The sequence below is a fragment of the Puma concolor genome, chromosome A2, assembly GCF_028749965.1.
Source record: "Puma concolor isolate L17-30 chromosome A2, mPumCon1.1.hap2, whole genome shotgun sequence".
Classification (NCBI taxonomy): Eukaryota; Metazoa; Chordata; class Mammalia; order Carnivora; family Felidae; genus Puma; species Puma concolor.
This window is the reverse complement of record NC_141668.1, coordinates 57,391,225-57,412,134: the sequence shown is the minus strand read 5'-3', so window position 1 is coordinate 57,412,134 and position 20,910 is coordinate 57,391,225. Positions and strand designations below refer to the sequence as shown.

Below are 20,910 nucleotides of genomic sequence, written 5' to 3'. Positions count from 1 at the left end.
TCCTTCCTTCCTTCCTTCCTTCCTTCCTTCCTTCCTGCTTTCATTTTAATTAGGTGTCTGAGCTTTGTCAATGACCATGCATATTTCAAACAAATCTATGAGTTTCCCTTTGGCTTGAATATGTTTTTTAAAATAGGATTAAATCTATCTATCTATCTCTTCTCTTTTCAAATAAGCAAATAAACATAGTAGTGCCTCATCATTTAACAGCATTTCAAAGTTTTATCTATCACTATGAAACAATAAGTAAAAATGAATGGCCAGGTAAGGCAACTAGTAAAGTCCATGGAGTGTTCATTCCTATGGAAGCATCAGAAAGACCACCCGTGGTTTTTATACATTGACTGTATTCATCCTTACATTTATGGTGAGGAGCTAGGACCTCAGGGAAAAGCAGTACTGAGCTAGCAGGCCCCTGAAGATGATTTTAGTAAGTTGTGGAATGGTTTTAGCAATGCTTATTCCAGGTTCTTGCTTTAAGGAAAAGAAATTTACACTTGGAGTTACATAATCTGAGTTTAAAATCCAATTCCACAAAGTATAGGCCTTTAGATAAATAACAAAATATCTCTGTTCAGTGATTTTTAAAATGGATACAGTGGTGATATCACCTTCTGTAGCTGCCCATAATCTTTATGAAAATCGAGTCAGATACTCAGGTACTTTAGGAATTGTCAAGTACATAAAGACAACCAGTCTCAATGTCTAAGACATAACTAAGGGTTTTAGAACCCACAATCTTTATTATTTCCCTTCAAGCTACTCCAAATTAATATACAATCCAAGAGAAACATGTACTTGTTATGCAAATAAGGTTTCAAGATATGGCCTCTATACTCCTTCCATACAGAAATCCTGAAGCCTCTGCTCAGGCACAGCATGAGTTTTTAGGAACTACTCCCTTGAATGCGTTCTTCATCAGCACTGTTTAGGTAGTCACCAAAGCCACTAAATTCATTAGCATACACCAATATAGTGTAGATATGATGAGGCTTAAACTTCCAGACCACCTGACCAAAATAACTCTTTTTTTTTTCCATTAAGAGAAACAAAAACAGCAATTTTCAATTCAAGATTTTATGGGTCCACGCTGAACGTGAACTAAGGCAGAGGTAATGAAAGGTAATGAATCACTGCAAAATGCACATGCAGCTTCAACCAGGTAGATCAGCCAATGACTCTAAATGGCTAGATTGAGAATGTGGCACGCCATCATAAAACTATCCACTTAATGACTGGATATTGGGGCTTTCAAAATTTAACCTTCTCAGTATCACTGTTGAATCAAAAAAATTATAAAGAAAAGAAAATGTTTTATATATACTATTTCTTTATTGTTAATGTCACAGAATAAATTCCTCTCTAAAAACCTCTCTCCTCCATGTGCACCTTGATTAAAGCTTTTCTCCTCTCTATCAACCTGCCTGTACAATCTTACTCATCTCTCCTAAGGACCAGTTATAATGGTATTTACTACACAGACCAATATACATATTCACACAAACTTTTAACACACACACACACACACACACACACACACACACACACACACATTTATAACTGTTTTAGGAAAGTATAGTGGTTTCAAATGTGGCTTTGGAGCCAGAAAGGTCTCAAGTCCCTTCTTGATACTAACCAACTGTGGGGTCTTGGGCAAGTCTGCCAGCCTCCCAAAACTCAGTTTCCTCTGTTGGTACAATGAAGATACCAGCTAGCTATACTTACTCCATAGAGTTTATGGCTGAGATAGTGTGTATAGGGAGTTCAGCATAGGGCCAAACACATAGATAACCCTACAGGAGTGTTAGCTATCATTATTATTATATAAATTCATATTTTAGCTAATTTTAGGAATATATTCTTGATTTCTCTCTTTATTTTTATAAAATACTGAATCTCTGTTTTAAAGGCAAGACAGTTTATCTACTTTGTATCTCTCCATTGAGCCTGTATTACTCCATTGAGTAAATACTATGTCGAAAAAAAAAAAAAAAAAAAACGATCCTGAGAGTTCTATTAAAACATGAGGATTAAGAAGAGAATTAGCAATATCATTTTTTGGCTTATGATGCATTGCATACGAAAAATGTCAAATTGATAATATGAAGGACATTGATGATACGGGTCTTTTAAAATTCTGATGATATGTTTTAAAAGCAATGCTGAAAATTAAAAAAAAACACTAAATAGTGGACAGATAGCAATGGACAAGTTAATCAATCTTGTTTCAGATTGTTTTTATTTACTTTCATCTTATTGAAGCTTCTCTGATATTTTAAGAGCTATTCAACTACTTGAGAGAGGAGAAGAGATCTCTTAACTGTTACATTCTAACACAAACAGAATCTTTAATCTTCCTTTGAAAGATGATCCTCTGGAGCCTAGTTTCTGGGAAAATCACTCTTGAATTTTAAAACTTAGAAATCAATTATATTATCTTGTAAGAAAATCTCTATATTTGCTATAACGTGACTTCAGTTTATTTGAGACTGCTGAGAGTTTTGTTAAGTTCTCTCATATGTTTGGTTGTAAATATTGCTAAGTTAATAAAGTTCTCTATGGTAAACATATTACTGTGATCAAGGAATACTCACCACAATAAGTTCATAAAGAAACTTCCTGGCGTGTCTAGCTGCATGGCAATCTTCCTTTAACTTCTTTACAACATAGGAAACCTTTTCCGATTCTTTGTCTGCTTGTATTTGATCAAAATCTTCTAGTGCCAGATGTGAGTAACCCAAGACATCGGCTAAAGCTTTCCAATCGTAAACTTTTTCTGACACCAAGGTCAATACAACTGAGTAGATGTATGTCAGTTTTTTAAAGGGTAGGGTAATTTGTTCAAGAAGATTTCTGGTTGTGAAGACATTATCTGACATAGATATTACTTGTTCCTTGGCAATCACCTTGATATTTTTGCAATGTATAAGTCCAACCTTACCTCTCAAGATTCCCACATACCATTCTTTCACTTTGGACTGCCCAATAGCTTTTACCTTACCCTCTCCAAGAAGAGCTACTGTGTCCCCTTTGAAATATTCAAGTAAGTAGTCAATCTTTTTTTGTCTTAGCACTGTCTTCAAGGTTACCCCATAGTTGGTGAAGTTCATTTTTTTGTCCTGAAATGTGGGATATTTAACACACACAGTTGGTAACAATGGAGCAGACCTGATTTTCTTCTCTTCCTGCAAATTACCTGGCAGATTTGGGAGCCTTTTTAGGCTAGGAGCTGGATCAGGTGTAGTGATAAAGAACTGTGTAAGTGCTGTACCATTGGGAGGCTCCACCTGAACACGGAAAACAAACAAGTGCATTTCTCTGGAGTCAACTAAGGAAAATAAAAATTGTTGATTAACTACTTCACCTGCTTGCAACTGCTTTTGTTTAATTTCTTTCCTTTCTCCTTCTGCCTTCACTTCAAAATCAGGGTCACATGAAAAAACAGAAACATTTAAATCTTGTGGCTTGTCAAGGAAGAATGAATGCTTCCCCCAAAGCTGAAACACAACCGGAGATGTGTTTTTACCACCCTTCTTAATATCAGAGATTGTAAGCTTTCCTGGCATATAACTGTGTCCACAAACTATAAAAATAGCAGTGAAACTGGGATGAATATATCTGGGCCCATAAATTCCAACTGACGTGGTTTTGTGGATACAATCCCAAACGGTGGCAGCTGGTGACTGAGTAGCTTTAATTTGTGCAGCAACCACTAGATACATCACCTGGCTCAAGTCTATTAGCTTGACTTGAATAATGTCTTCATAAATATAGCAGTTGTTTAACGCTTTGAAAGGGCCTTCTTTACCCAAGCTGTGTAAACATACCATTTCTGTCATGACTTGGCTGAAAGGATCCTTTCTCACTTCAGCCCCTATTTTCATCTCCAGCAAAATGGCTTCCATTGTGTTAAGGTTGCCTAACATGATTTCCAACAGTGGGCTTACGGTGCATGAAAGATCATGGTTAAGCGTTTGTGGAGGTTCAAGAAAAGCCCTTAGAGATACCTCTTGGAATTCTCCCACAGCTACATGGCCTTGGGGTACATGAACAGTGATATCTGATTCAGGTAATTGTACTGATCCTCCTTGGTGGCTTAATTTACAAACTGTCACAGTCTCTGCAACTTGTGTTTGGGCCCATCCAGGACTCTGATTAATTATATTCAAATCCAGGCAGGAACGGGCCAGCTGGCGCTGACTTAACCAAGCCATTTTATAAGCCTCTCTGTCATTCTGAAGCCATTCTAAGTCTTGTTCTAGTATCTGGTCAGAGTTATGTATATTCTGATGGGCATGTGCTGTGTCATCTAAAATGTCCAAAAGTTCTGAAACACTTTTAGATCTTCCAGCTTTCCGTGGGGAAGACTGCCTAAGCAACTGATGCACATCCAGTTCATCGCCAGAGGAATCAAAAGAATTTCCGATTTCTATTTCTCTAAAAAAGAGAAAAGGATCTTCCTTCAAGATGGAAATATTGTCTCTCTTCTGGTTATTTCTTAGCTGAGTTATGTCATCCAAAAATGGGTTAGAAGCAGACAATTCATTCCAGAATGGATTTGTAATTTTGGAAGCACTATTGCCATGACAGGTGAAAGCATCTGGCCAATTGAGAAGAAATCCTGGGTCTGGACATTCTTGTTATTTAGACAAAAACAAAGCAAAACAAAGATGAAGTGGCGTTCTGAGACACAACCAAGAGTAATTTTCACTATTGCTTAACAATTCAAGACTCTTTAGTTTGCTTTTTGATCTCCAGTGTAACAGCTACTACAAAATTAATGTTAAATTTGCTCAAATTTTGATGTTATAGGAAAAGAGAAACTGTCCTGCCAGTATATTTTTTACCATGTTTAATGTTATTTTACCTTAAGTCACTATAATTTACAAATAAGTGCTCAAAAATTTATACAGTAATCAGTTGAACACATTTCCCTGAAAATTACCCAGACTACCTACACTTATGCATTATTGTTTTATGTTTTATTTTCACAAAATAAAACCCCTGAACAAACAGAATAATTCAGTCAACTATCCAGATTTTTCTAAACACTGAATATTTGGTCTCAATATACCTAGATTATTCATTTGATGTTTTTTTCTTTTCTGATAATATTCCCTATGTAAACATATCAAATGCATCTGTTAACGGCTAAAGCAATTTTGTATTTAAAATTTAAAAAACAATATGCCAAATTAAATAGTAATGCATGTCTTAGGTTATTTCCTGATAACTGCACTGATGAATTTTAATAATGTTCAAGTTTTTTTCCAGAAAAATAAACATTTCATGACAATAAATATTGAAAAATTGGTCACCATTAGATTTACTATTTGAAAGGATTCGTTGAACTTTTCCAAGTTTAAAATGACTAAGAACAGGCTTACCACTATGAAATGAAAACATGTTATTTCTTTGGAAAGTAGTTTAAGAATCACCACCACATTAAAATATTTACACATGAACCGTAAGGAATTTCTATATATCTCACAAATATTAAAGTCATTTTTTAATGATTAGAGTAACTCATACTTGGTCATTTCCCAATAAATACTGGTAACGATTCTGTGGACTTGGTGAAACTAGTACTGCTTTCAAGAAAATGAAAGCCAAATGGCCAGCCAAAATTGGAAAATGAGTTCAAGTAAACAGTCAGACTTTTTTGTTTAATATGTATACAGCTATATCTTGATTGAAATGAGTTTTCAGTATCACATATTAAAAATTAGAAGATGCACTTGAACAATAAAAATTGCATTTCTCTTATTTCCTTGTTGCTTCAACCTGGTTTCATCTCTCTTAAAACTTACTCTTCCTCTGAAGATCAATTCAACTCTTTTATTCTCCATAAAGATTTTCTAGCACACTCCAATCTCTAGAGATCTCTTTAGCCTCCAAATTCATTATATGTACCAGAAATATCATTCACTTAATAATAAAGTTTTGCCTTCTCATAAGATTTACATAATCTGTTGCCTGGGCTATTTCGTTTTGCTCATCTTTTTAATGATAGTGTATTTCTATAATAATTTTATAATTCTTTTAATCTTTTGTAGCTCTTCTCAGAGGTATCCCTCCAATAGTTATTGGCAATGGGTAAAATACTTAAGTACCTGTAATATGGAAATTTCTTGAGGATTTTTGATCTTCCATGTCACATAAATTTCCCTCAGACTTACTTCGTGAAATCCTTCCTGACCAAAAATGGGCTCTTTCATTGGTTAACATTTCCCCACCTAGACAATAAACAAACAAACAAACAAACAAATAAATATTTTACAAGTATACATGTACAAGGTGGCCGAGAAACTAAATTTAAAGTATTCACATACCCTTAAATAGAAACTTTCATATAACAATACTCTACATAGGTCCTCTATTTCTGGTAGGATGCTAGATTAGATATCCTGAAATATATATTAGTACTTCTCTGAAAAATGCTCAGATTCTAAACTAAAATGTATTACTGATCCCATAAAAAAAAGTAATTAATGAAAATCCCAAGGACAAGAGAAAAGGAATAGTAAGTTGAAACTTCAATAAATTGGAAATCCCTGTTTGGTGATTGGAGGACAAACATTCACAAAACTGGAAAATCTCCCCTAAATTCTATACATTCAGTGCAGTTCCAAGGGAAATCACAAGATGTTATGTATGTGTATGTGTTTGTAACTTCTTAAGCTTTTTAAAAAATTTCTACAGAAAAGCAAAGGGCTAATATTCAAGACAATCCAGAAAAATAACAGAATGGAAATGAAGTGTGCCACCGGTTATTAGCACTTATTATCAATATGTGCTAAGTGAGACAATGTGAAATTGGAAGAGAAATAAACTAAGGACATACAATAACCCTAGAAGAGACCCATCCCCACACAAAAACTTGCTATATGACAGAAGTGGCCACTCAGAGCAGTGTAGAAATGGTGGGTTATTCAATAAATGGTAAAGATACAATTTGTTTTCATGCTTAAACAAAATTACATTGATTATACAAAAATCATTTCCAAGACATTTGAAGACTGAAAAGCAAAACTTGAAAACTTGAAAATAGAGTCTAAGGAATTATCTTTACATTTTCTGAGAAGTAGATAATTTCTAGGCAAAGAACAAACACACAAAATGCAAACCATATTAAAAAAGAATGAGAAGGGCACCTGGGTGGCTCAATCAGTTAAGCAACCAACTCTTGGTTTTCGGCTCAGGTCATGATCCCAGGATTGTGAGATTAAGCTCTGCTTTGGGATCTGTGCTAGGTGTAGAGCCTGTGTAAAATTCTCTCTCTCTCTCTCTCTCTTTCTCTGCCCCACCTGCTTGTGCATGACACACACACTCGTTCTTTCTCTCTCTCTCAAAAAAAAAATTTAAAAAGAATGAAAAGTCCTATAGATCAAAAAACATCATTTACAAAACATAACAATATAAGCCAAAAAGTGGGAGAAGATATTTCCATTACATATGACTGAAAAAAGCAAAAAAGGATTGGATTGTAAAAGACTCCTACAAATTAATAAGCAAAATAAAAACAAAATTATAGACAATTTTGAAAAGACCTGAACAAGCATTTCTTTAAAAGGTAAACATAAATGATCTCCAAATATATTAAAATATGCTCAATTTATTGGAAGCCAGAGGAATTCTAAGTGATACCACTTAAGGTACAATTATACCTATCAAATTTGCCAAAATTTAAAAACCTGCAACACCAATTATTGGCAACGAGGTGGAGAAAATGGGAACTCATGTACACTGTTAGTGGAAGTGTCAATTGGTATAATCACTTAAAAATCAATCTGGCATTATCTAGGAAAGATGCTTACAGCCTAGTACCCAGCAATTCCTATCTCGGTTGTTTTGTTCTAGTACATTTGTTGTAGTAAAACCTTGAATATGTACATCAGAACAGAAATACATGAATGTTCATTATATTAACAAAAAACTGGAATCATCCCAATTATCCTTTGCCATATGAATAGATAAATAAATATGGTGTTTTAATTCAATGAAGTACCGTGCAACTATGAAAACAGGAGAATTGCAATTAAAAGCATCGGTATATACTAACTGGAAGCATCCCATTGCTGTGACTCACCCTTCTTCACATACATGTTATCTCTTTGTCCCATGACAACACTGAAAAATAAATATCTTCAGTAAGATTTTAGAGTACAAAAATGAATCTCAGCAACGGAACATAACTGGCCTACGAGGTCAAACAGCTGGTGAGTAACTGACCCTGACATAATTCTTCATTCACATTACTGCTACTCCATAAATTCCGTGACCCAGGATGCATACGCCCCTTCTCAGACTCGAGGTTCCCAATACTACATTCTCAGACTATCCCACCTTCTAATTCAAACTGCTAGTCATGCTAAACTTTTACTTCTTGTTCTCCTTTAGGCATTAACCACATCTCCTTCACCTTTAACTATGTTTGTCATACTCTTCTTTCAAGTTCCTGACATTTTATTTCAAAGAAATTCGTTCTATTTTTGAAAGGAATCAAAAGCCGTTTCTGGTATCAAGAAAATAATGAACAAAATTAAATGAAGAAAGAAGAGAAAAGGGCAGGGAAAGGAAATAAAAGAAGGGGGAAAACATGTTTTCCAAACATAGTGGATAAACAAATGCAAAAATTATCTCATAATGTGGCATACTTAAAAAATTCAAATGGTGAAATAACAATTTTCCCCTGATAGGGAAAACTGCATGGAAAGTTGGGGTGAAAAGCCAAACTGTGCAATATGCAATTTAAACTGAAGCCTCAAGTTTCCTGGCAGATCTTCAAAATTCTCTGGTTGATTTTACCAAATACAGTGTCAAAGACTAAAGTCCTTGGCACACCATAGGTAGCCAAAACTTTAGAATAGAAAACGAAGTACACATCCTTGAGCAACATTGAGCAAATCAAATTAAAATGAGAAAAAAAATCCTTACATGAACAAGTATTTTTTAAAAAGATAAAGTACATTTTAAATGGAAAATCAATGTAGACAGAAAGCTCCCTAGACCCCTTAATTTCTTGTAGAGGAAAGAGCAGAAAGGAACAATTTATATCCAGGATTCCTTCAAAGCTAACAACCCTTAGTGTAGAAAATAGTTAATAACCTAGAATAATGCAGTTAAAAGTCCTCAACAACCTAAGAATCAGAATGGTGACTTATGCACCTATGGTCCTGGAGGATCATAACATTTCAGAAACAAAGGCACAAGGTGGTCATTAGCTGGAATTCTTTGTGAGGTAGCCCTCTTCTCCAAATGCTCAAGTAAATCTTCGCTGTCCTTTAAACCAGTGGTTCTATACCTCAGTGGTACCAGAATCACCTGCAAGGTTTGATCAAACACAATTTGCTGGACCTACCCTATATTTCTGATCCAGAAGGGCTGGGGAGGCACCTGAGAATTTGCATTTCTAACAAAGTGGCCAAGTGATGTGATGCTGTGGCTCTGGGTTGGGGAGAGAGGGGCACATTTCGAGAACTACATTCTAAAAACCACCATGCTAAATTCTTTCCAAATAGATTTCTCCTTATTCTCTGCCTGTTCCCACTATCCTCCAACAAATCTTGCTTCTCTCAATCTTTTTGTTTACACACACACACACACACACACACACACACACACACACACACCATGTCTTACAGGGCTTCACCCTATGAGTTTGTTCTATGAATACAGGGAGGAGAGGTGGTGTACGGGAAAAGCCTTTGACTAAAATGACCATGATGGTGACCTGTTGAGGTCAGTGCTTGTTTACACAGGTGCAAATAGCACTTGCCATATTTATCATTCCCCTGTGTTTTCTTACAATTAAATGTCATACTCAATGGCAATTGCTTTCTTAAAAGGGGATTTTTTTAAAAAAAATTTTGTCTAAAGAAGCATGAGTCAATCTTGGCTAGAATGAGTAAGTGGGAAAAGAGCAGTCTACTACTCACTTAATTGGGGACATATTCTTGTCAAACATGCCTTTTACAACACACTTATTCTGATTTACATGATGCATTATTCTTTTCTTAAGAAGCCAATGCACAAAGTTTTGCTTTACATTTATTTTACTATTTAAACTAGGCCTTAAGCACCTGGGAATATTTGCCAACTGTACAACTTAGCAAAAGATCCCAGAAAATTTTGGGGGGCAGAGAGGAACATTTGCAAAAGAGTAGCCAGGGAAGCAATATCATTTAAAGGAATTATTCCTTCATTTTTCAATGTTTATTTATTTTTGAGAGATAGAGTGTGTGCACATGCAGGGGAGGGGCAGAGAGAGAGGGTGAGAGAGAATCCCAGGCTGTCTCTGCACTGTCAGTGTAGAGCTTGATGTAGGGCTCAATTCCACGAACTGTGAGATCATGACCTGAGCTGAAATCAACAGTCGGATGCTTAACTGACTGAGCCATCCAAGTGCCCCTAAAAGAGTAATTTCTTTAAAATGTGTTTCTTTGTTGGGTTAAACAGGTGATGGGGATTTAGGAGTGCCCTTGTCATGATGAGCACAGGCAAGAATTGTTTAAATACTTTACTGTACACCTGAAACTAATATAACACTAAAAATATGAAGTTATGCTCATACCAAAGAAAGTAAAATATAACATGTTCCTGTGAAGTGCTTATAGTAGCTATTATATAGTGAAAATTGCTACTTGTAGCCACTTAGTAGGTTCAAAGTATTTTCTAACTATTCCTTGAACACCTCAGATCTCCTTTACATGTTTCCATGTTTTGTTCTGTATTTAACTCTTGGACTATGTGGTATTAAAAATATTTTCATGCGGCGCCTGGGTGGCTTAGTTGGTTGAGCATCCGACTTTGGCTCAGGTCATGATCTCATAGTTCATGAGTTTGAGCCCCATGTCGGGCTCTGTGCTGACAGCTCAGAACCTGGAGCCTGCTTTGGATTCTGTGTCCCCTCTCTCTCTGTCCCCCAAGCTCACACACATTCTCTCTCTCAAAAATAAATGAACATAAAAAATAAAAAAAAAAATAAAGGTAGGGAAATAGAGGCTCACAGAGTTTATTTGCCCAATATTAGGCAGGTACTAAGCACCAGGGCTAATGGTTGAACACAGGGATATCAGACTCTGGAGAACAAGCTTTGGAACTCTACTCTGTGATTCCTACCCATTGGTCAGACCTTCCCTTCCAGTGGAAGTGAGACCTGAGACTATGCCCTGGGTTTGTTGCTGGAGAGTAGCATCAATCCTTTATTTTAATCCCTGAGACCTTCACTAAGTTCACAGCAGGACCCACATCATGAGTATGTGACCTGTGTGGCCACACAGAGCCCCACTCTCAGGAGGTCTTCATGCTTAACAGAAGCTCTGCTATTTAAATCTTAAAATATATAATATGTTTTGAGCAAGAGGCTTCCTATTTTTATTCTGGACTGGGCACTGCAATTACGTAGCCAGTCCTGGTTCATAGAGTTGGCAACCCTTAGCCTTCAGACCCAAAGAAATAACTGTATTTGTAAGTTACCATGAAGAAAGGAAAAGTACTATTTTAGATAAAGGATGTTCATTTTACAGATGATAAATATGAGCAGCAAGAGATTAAAATGAGCTGCTCAAAGTAGCAGGTTCATCACTGGCCAGTTCAGGACTCAAATTGTCATCTCCTAAGTTGAACTCTATAGGGAAAAAAGGAGGGTATAAAAATAGTTCTACCTATTTTGATGGATGCTATGACTTAAAAATGAGATCCTTTTAAGTTTTGGTGCTATGTAATGTCAAAAGTAATAGTAGTATAGACTTTAAGACCTCAAAGCAAAAAATGATAAACATTTTAACTCAATGAGAGTGAAATAAAGTGGCCCTAACCTCATGCTCCTCCTGTATCATACCTCCTACGAAACAAAGAGTCTTTGAATATGACTTCTAGGCCAAGGCAAGAGAGAACCAAATCCATAGGTAGGGTCAGCCCTCTATATCCTGACTTTACTTCAGTCTCACAGCATCTCTTCTTCCACCACACAGAGCACAACCAACATCCAAAAACACAGGTAAGGGATCTTTTGAAAGTTCAGGGGATACTCCATGGATATCGAAGTGCTTAAGGGAGTATTACAGGCTTCTGATAAATATTCATTGTAAATCAGGAATCTTTTAATAATGACCTAAGCATATAACTGATGATCAGTAGATATATTTTTAACTTGAATATTCATTTCCATTATATTCATTTTAAGGATGAACACACACACAACCACACACACATATACCTTTCTTTGGTTTAAAAACAATTTGAAAATGCTTACAAATACTCAAAAAACATGGTGTGTTTAAACAACAAGCAAGTGTATATTATTCTTTAGTGAGAAAGTAAAAAAAAAAGTGATTTGGGTGACAGTTGCAGAGAGTTAGTAGGAAACCCAAAATAAATAACTATGAACATCATGCTTTAAGTTCTATTTATTGCTAGCATCAGCCACAAATTTGGCTCTCACTTTCTCAAAGAGATCACAGCAGGGAATACATTGTTAGTTACAAGCCTCACAGTGACCATACCATACAAATAAACCACTTGGCAGAAGCACCAGCCTCACCAGGACTGCTGGGAACAGTATCCTCACCCTGTCTTTTATCCTGTATTCAGCACTGGGGTCTCTTTCATGGAACTCTTTCTTAATGTGTCCTGATGGCATTTTGCCCAAGGTCAATGGGGTCAAATCAGATGGAAAGTAGCAGATCCAGCTAAGCAGCTATCTGACGCCTTAACCAGATACAAAAATACGTTAGGTTACAAAAAGACAGGATAGATCATCTGATCTGGTAAAACCCACCATATTTAGTTCTTTCAACTGAGTTTCTGTTTCTAGTTCTTAATCCACATGAAGTTAGAGGTTCTAGCTCTTGATGAGGACTGAGAGCAGCACTTTCTCTTGAAGACCCAAACAATCAACTCAGTTAAAAATGAGAGTTACATTCTTCTGAAAATTGAGACAAATAGCTCAAATGTAGGCCTGAACAGATCATTCTACCTCTGTATCTGGTGGCTGTGACATGGGCTGAAATGTTTCCCAGAACACAATTGTGTTATTGCTCTCCCACAAAAGTATATGGGTACTTTCTAAGTCACAGAGCAAGGCTTTAGTATTTTCATTGTGGAAACACTTAATAAATTTGTTATCAAATTCCCCCTGCTGTCATATAATAGTCTCAGTGATGTGCCTCTCAAGTTTAAGTTTAAACGATGTATGCTCCTAGCAAACCTTCAAAGATAAACTAGCTGTAAAACCTGTCCCTAGTAACAGAACAAGTTCAATTGTTGAGCAAGTTCTTGGATACAAGAACTGTGTAACAGTGACCCTAAGACTCTTTTTCTTGCACCCATCAGTGCAAGAAAAGCTTCCTAGCTTGTATTTTTCAAAAGATACAGAGATCAACTCGTGGTTCAAAAGGGGTGGAACCAGTCAGATTTTAAAGGTAGCTAATGAAGCTGAACCTGTAATACCCTTGTTTGCAAAGCCCTTTGCAAGGCCCTGGGCATAATTCCGTCTTTTTTTTTTTTTTTTTTTTTTTTGTAAGCTTCATATCCTACAAAACTCCATCATTTAATAGAATATTTGACATTGTGAGATCTCACTGTTTTTCACCTATCAACAGTATTTGTTTTTCTGTTTCTTATATATAAATGCTTTTTGGCAAAGTGCAGAGAATACAGGCTTTGTAATTAGAATTCTCTTGTTTTAGACCCTGGGTATAAACTTGAGAAAGTTACAGAACATTTCTGTGGGGTTATTTATCATCTGTAAAAAAGAACAATAGCAAGAATTACATTACTATGTATTACTTCTATTATTCTATAATGAGCCCACAATCTTCATAGGGCAGCTTTAATAGTCAAATGGAATACCGTATAAAAAGTGGCACAACCAGCTGATTCCGTTTTCTTTCTTTTCCTCTAATTTCTCCCTTCTATTATTCCTGAACATGTAGAAACAAGTTCTCCCACTGGACCCACTTGAGAAGCTTGGGTTCCTCTCCCTCAGATGGCTTGAGACACTGACCTCACTCCCTAGAAGAAAAAAAAAAAAGACTACTGACGAGTTGTATCTTGGGGCTCAATCGTCTCTTCTTCACTCTCCATAGAGGATTTTAACAGCTATTTTCTTTCTTTCTTTTTTAATAATTTTTTAAAATATTTATTTATATTTGAGAGATAGAGGAGAGAGACAGTGCATGAGCAGGGGAGAGGCAGAGGGGAGGGAGACAGAATCTGAAGCAGGCTCCAGGCTCTGAGCTGTCAGCACAAGAGCCCAACACGGGGCTCGAACCTACAAGCCATGAGATCATGACCTGAGCCAAAGTCGGACGCTTAACCACTGAGTCACCCAGGCACCCCTATTTTCATTGCTCCTGCCAGAAAGAGTGCTAGGTTTCTGACAACAGAGGCACTAGGGTATGGTGGAAACAATACAGATTTCTAAATTAGACAGATGGGTTCAAAACAAAGCTTACAAATGAATACAGTGGTCTGAGCATCACTTTTTCTCATTGATAGAGTGCAAAAATATAGATTTTAAGTAGTTGTCATAATGGCATGTGAATTACATCTCAATAAAGCTTTATTTTTTAAAGCTGTTGTGCAAATCAAATACCACAAATCTCCAATTAAAACTAATCACTGTTTAACATGATAGTTCTTGTTTGTTTTATTTTCTCACATCTGTGTCATTTCTCTTGGTTTTATGAAGTAAGAGTGGCTACTGACAAAGATACTTAAGGAATATTGGAAAAGAGAGAACAATAAAGGGACCGTGGAAGTTTAACTGCCATGTTAGCTTAATTGATTATTCAACCTGATAATGCTCTTTTCACCTCTCTAAAGAGAATAATTGGAAAAATACTCTATTATTTTCCAACTAGAGTTTATCAATCCCTTTTCAACAAAAATCTAACGTTTTTCAGCTACCCGTTGCCCCAATGTTATTGGACAGAATTCATTATAAGATTCCCAACATTCTTTGCCAAAAGAAAAACACCCTTTGACAAACATTTTGTGTACACCCACAGTCTTCCTTGGTTTGAACTTAGAACATTGCTGTGAATCATCTACATATCATCTGACAAGTCTACCTTCTTGGCAGAAAGTAAATTTCAACGTTCAGTGGCTTTTAAATGAGAACAGAGTGTTCATGAACTAATGAGCACATGGACAAAATTTGGTAGAACTGGTAAGATTTAAAAAAGGAACACTCATTATGCAACATCATCCAATGCGTAAAGCAGGAGTTTCCCCTAAGTTCTCCATGTCTAATTCGTAATGTTTTAGGGAATTACCATGTTTTTATTTATCAATTGTGTAAACTGAGAACACCATGTAAAGTATGAAGTGTTTATCAAAGCACAAACTTGAAAAATACTAACATGTGGGCCTACTCAGAGAGACAGATGGATGGATGAATGTACAGAGATGGATGAATATATAAATATATTTATATATTACAATTATAATATATATAATACATAATTTAGCGAAACAATAAATCTTTTTACTATTAGTAATGCTTCACTATTCACTGAATACTGGAAACTAGATTCTTTCCTTTCTGAGAGACAATTAAATATTCAAAATTTCACTTATTTGAAGATAGTATCAAGTAGCGGTGGATTGTACTAGAAGTCTGAAGAAGGAAGCTAAAAAAAACCCAAAATTTCCCTGGGTAAGATGGGGTGGGGAGTTGGGACTGCAAGTGATTGCAGCCTAAAAGGGAGATGGGGAATAAGAAGATGTAACTAATGACAATATTCTCATTGAAACACTTAGGCATATCCGTGGCCAATCCTACCATCTAGTTCTCCCATATAATCTTCAGAAATGTCCATATGACCTACTGATGCAAAAATAATTATATTGAATAATAAGAGGTGTTGAGTCCTACTTAGAAGGACGATTAACAGGAAAACACAGCTTCCCAAGTAAATATGGGTTACAAGTAGGTAGACCAATCATCCATCTGGGTTTGTCCAGGGCTGTCCAGTTTTGAATCTCTCAGTCCAGGGAAAACCAGGATGGTTGGTCACTGTAATTACAAATACTAGGGTATAAATACATGGTCTCAAATGGAGATTGTGAAATATTCAATGTAAATCCCTTCTATCTGTACACATTTTTAAAACATTTGAAACTATCGTGAAAAAGAGAAGCAAATATCTAAACAATCAAGTCGTACAGGAATGATTAATTTTAATGTTCAAATTCTATTTTTTTATTCTCTTTTCAGGTATTAAATTCTAATGAAAACAGCAACTTAAAAACAAAGAAAATCATCTAGAATGGAATGAATAGAATTATCCATTATTGTCCTTTTGATTTCCTTAAATCAGACTAAAAAATTGAACCCCCTCACTTAGCAGCCCAAAGGGACTGCAAACCTTTTCAAGAAGAAGTCTTTTCTCTCTCTTCCTCTCCATGACCCTTTCCTTTTAAAATAGGAGTAATACTCAGGGTGCCTGAGTGGCTCAGTTGGTTAAGAGTCCGACTTTGGCTCAGGTCATGATTCTCATGGCTTGTGGGTTTGAGCCCTGTGTCAGGCTCTGTGCTGACAACTTACAGCCTGGAGCTGTGTCGCCCTTTCTGTGCCCTCCCCTACTTGGACTCTCTCTCTCTCTCTCAAAAATAAATAAACATTAATAAACAAATAAACATAGAGGGGTAATACTCAGGTTTAGGAGTTGTGTTTCCCTCAGCTGAGACCCATCCTGCTTTGTGGGCTCAATGGGCTTCTCCTGTGCAGATGGGTAAAATGTAAGGAGGTTCAGAGTTTTGTCGCTAGCACCATCGGATGCCAGGTCAGGGTCCTCCCGGACTGTTGTTCTGGAGCTTTGTCCAGGTTAGTCCCCTGACCATTTACCCTAACCAAGTTAGTATAAAATGGTGGTTCCCAATGGTTCCTCTGCATCAAAATTAACTTCCGAACTTTAAAAAAACATGTAGATGCCCAAAACCTATCCCAAGATCCTGGGGTGGAGTGCAGGTATCATTATTTTTATAAAAAGCTCTCAAGACATTCTGATGTACAACAAAGATTGAGAGCCACTAACATAATTATAAGGTGATAAAAATATTTTTTTTCATTTGGTTTGTTAGACAAACGTATTACTGGACATAATAAAATATATGGCAGCTCAAGATGCTCACCCCGACATGGCAACACTTCCAGGGGCAAAAACATGCATTAGGACATTGTACTAGACATGGGATTTCAGGGTGATACATGAAAACTGCAGGATTCTCTCTTCCCTGTGGGTGGTGTGGCCTTTCCTAGTATAGCCCAGGAATGATATCTAAGACCAGTTCTGTTCTAGATTAGGGACAAATACTCTCTCCTTCACACTGCTTTGCAACGGTTCATATCTCCTTGTGTTTTCTTAGAATTATAAGATCTAGATGGAGACACTTCTTGATATTGAGATCATGTAAATGCCTGTTTTAGCATAAGTCTTTGTTTTACCTGTAGCTTAGGAATAAAGTTTACTTGTGCTCCAGGTGGCATTTTCTAGCGCTCTCTTTCTCCCTAGACATACCCCACCCCACCCCCACACACATGCACATTCCACAAAATATCTCTCTGATTAACATTTTCCCAGTAAAAAGGCTTCTAGTTTTTAATACATAAACTTTATAGAACATGTGAATCTCCCATTACAATATTTTGGCCAACTGTCTTTCTAAGGAATAAAAGTATTTAAAATTAAAAAAAAAAAATTTCCTTAAACTCAAAGGAACATATTTAGCTAAACAATATCAAGAAAACCTGAAGTTTCATTTCAAATTCAGCCAGTAGAACCCTGGAAACATAAGTAGCCACTTCAAAGTGAAGACAGTATAAATAAAGGACATGTGAATTTTGAAGCTACTGGCAGTAAGCAATACTGAGTTTTTGGTTTTTATGCGACTGCATTAACTGTGTGGTATTTAATGTGTATGTTTGTTTTCGTATTTTTTAAAACATTTTTAGGAAAGGAGTTGAGGGTTTGGGGTGATATAATAATGTATTATCACTTTTCTCATTTAAATAGTTGGAAATACAAAAACACAAAATATCTGAAGTTAAAGAAAAAATTATTGATGTTAGGTAAAAACTCCCTGAGTCCTTTTGTGTCTATTAGGTGAAGTTTTTGAACTACATTGTTATAATTATTTTACAATTGTGTGATTTACAAGTTTCTGTAGGAGATGTGATGAAATTTCCAACTATAATTTTGAAGGTGCTAAATTTTCTTGTAATTCACTCAGTTTTTGCTTTATAAGGTCCAGGGCTTTGTTGTTAAGACCAAGTAAGTATGCAAGGGTTATGTTTTCTTAATGGATTTTCTCTTAATATCCTCTAGTGTTTCTATTTATTCTTGTAAATGCTTTTTGACCTAAATTTATTTTATATGATATTAATATTGCCATACCAGCTTTCTTTTCATTGTTGTACTTTACAATTTTAAGACACTTTTTTTACACAGTTTAAAATCTCTAGGAATCAAGATGCATATGCAATTGATGTCAGATTTTAATTGGCTTTTTTTCCTATTTGTTATTACACAAAATAAGGGTGGGTCTTAAAATGGATGGTATCTTAAATTCAAAGAAATATAGCATTTTCCTGGCATATCTTTTTCTACCTCTTTATTTCAACACCTCTGGCTGATTATTAGGTATGCCACTACAAACAGAAAATAGCTGGATTTTAAAAACATTATGTTTACTTTTAATCTGTCTTTAAGTAGTTGAATGCTACCCTTTTACAATTTCTTAAAACCTCACAATTTTTACTTATTTCTACCTACCATCTTATGTTGTGTTTTACAAATTTGCTTTTATTTTTCTCCTCCTTTTGGATTGATAAAATTTTCAATATTCCCTTATGTTCCCTATTCCACATTTCTGAACATATATTTCTCTTAATTTCCCAGTAAGACCGTAGAGGACAAATAGTATCAGTCTTCTCTAAGAAGCAAAAAAACTGAATCTGAGTCACCAAAAAATGGTTATTCGTACAGAGGCCTACAGTTTGCTACTAGAAGAACTAATAAGAGACAAAATGCTCTTTAAAATTCTACCAACATCCTTGCCACTTATTTCTTGTAAGCTTTTATAAGAATGTATTAAAACATTTATTTCTCCAAAGTATATCTCCTGGCACATTCAATAAACAAAATGAGCATTCCAATTAAACTTGAACAGAAAAAAATAAATAAAGTCAGAGAGTCATAAACTAAATGAAAATGATATGTAATCATAGAAGAGAGGCAAGAAATAAGGAAGATTCTTAAAACTGATTTAGATGTCCAAGCTGAAAATGAAATGGCACTTATAAAATATATGGAAGGGAATAGAAAGTTTCCTGTAGACAGATTTTAACCATGAATAAAAATTAAAAAGAAAATTAATTCTGCCTAATTACAAAGAGAAGAGGATGAAAATAGAGGACAGTAAGACAAATTCACTTTTAATATTTTTAAATCACTGTGAATAAAATACAGTAATAGAAAATAAAGACACGGAAGACATGAGAAATATGACAGAAATAAGGAAAAGACTGCCTCATGTAGATTAACCTAAATTTATAGTAATTACTAATAGCTAACAATCACTGGGCATCCTGTGCCAGGCTGTGTTCTAAGTACTTTGTCATCTCTTCTAACTTGCACAGCAAGGCTGTGGGATAGGTAATACTATTGTCTCTTTTTTGCAGTTGGGGAAACTAAAATACATAGCGATTAATTAACTTATCCAACATCATACTGTAGGAAATAAAGGGGACAGGAGTCAAAGCCCAAGAATCTTGTTCCAGAGTCCACACTCCCAGTGACCACAAGCAGAGTAATCTGTAGGCAAATGTCCCTGAAGACCCTAATGCAGAAGGCCTTGAGTAGCTTTTCCGAGGGAACAACTACAAGAATGACTGCCATGTTGCCAGAGATCCTGTTACATCCACAGTGGGGTTCTAGTTCAGTAAAGCCTTGCTCATTGGCTTGTTGGGTTGTTTTTCTTTCTTATTCCTCATATCACCTCTCCTTGCAATCTCAAAGCACATTTGATTCTTATACGCTGAAAGGAACCTGCTAACTGGATGTCAATTTTGAGTTTTGCAATATAAGGAAAATGAAGCATTTGTCAACAACATTCTAAACAGTTTTGGAAACACTCACCAGAAAAAAATTAGTCCAAAAATAAAATATTTATTCACTGTGCTAAGTAACTAAAAATTGAAATAAATTATTGTTTTAATTAACAACATGAAAATTTATGGCTATGGTCTGAATGGAAAGCATAAAAAATATAGAATCATATAGAAAAGTGGGTAAAATAATAAAATAAATAAACAGGAGCCAGAAATACTGAAAATGTAAGATCAGTCTGCTATACTTAAATCCAGTGGGAAAGTTATTAAAATGCGATGTGGAAACTTTGAGAAGATTCATATAAAGAAACCAAAATTTCTAAGAATCTATTTGAAGAATTTGGATGATTTTGTTTGAAAAAAGGAAGAATGAAAAAAAAAAAAAACGGGGCGGGGGGCACCTCGGTGGCTCAGTTGGTTAGGCGTCCTACTTCAGCTCAGGTCATGATCTCACAGTTCATGGGTTTCAGCCCTGCATCAGGCTCTGTGCTGACAGCTCAGAGCCTAGAGCCTGGAGCCTGCTTTGCATTCTGTGTCTCCCTCTCTCTCTGCTCTTCCCACATTCATGCTCTGTTACTCTCTGTCTCTCAAAAATAAATAAACGTTAAAAAAAGAGAATGAATTTATAAAGATTCCTAAAGGAATCTAATAATAATATTTTAATTATGCATAAATATATTCATCACTATACAATTTCAATGTCAAAGCAAATTAATATAAATATCCTGAATACAGAGAAAATTGAATAAATTATGAAACACCACCTCATTGGAATATTATGTAGTCATTAA

General features: G+C 35.6%; 1 protein-coding gene across 5 annotated transcripts in view; it reads right to left on the bottom strand.

Moving 5' to 3' along the window:
* MACC1 (MET transcriptional regulator MACC1) overlaps positions 1-20,910 on the bottom strand; it is a 104,705-nt gene that overhangs the window by 15,788 nt on the left and 68,007 nt on the right. For 4 of the 5 annotated variants that reach the window (XM_086694681.1, XM_086694675.1, XM_086694667.1 and 1 more), the window contains 2 exons: positions 6,114-6,236; positions 2,595-4,636 (listed from right to left, as the gene is read on the bottom strand). In XM_086694681.1, the coding sequence (XP_086550807.1) occupies positions 2,595-4,636; positions 6,114-6,228 (2,157 nt within the window). In that variant the 5' untranslated portion in view covers positions 6,229-6,236. Of the gene's footprint in view, positions 1-2,594; positions 4,637-6,113; positions 6,237-8,089; positions 8,187-20,910 lie in introns of those variants that run through there. The other variant, XM_086694653.1, reaches the window with a different exon arrangement.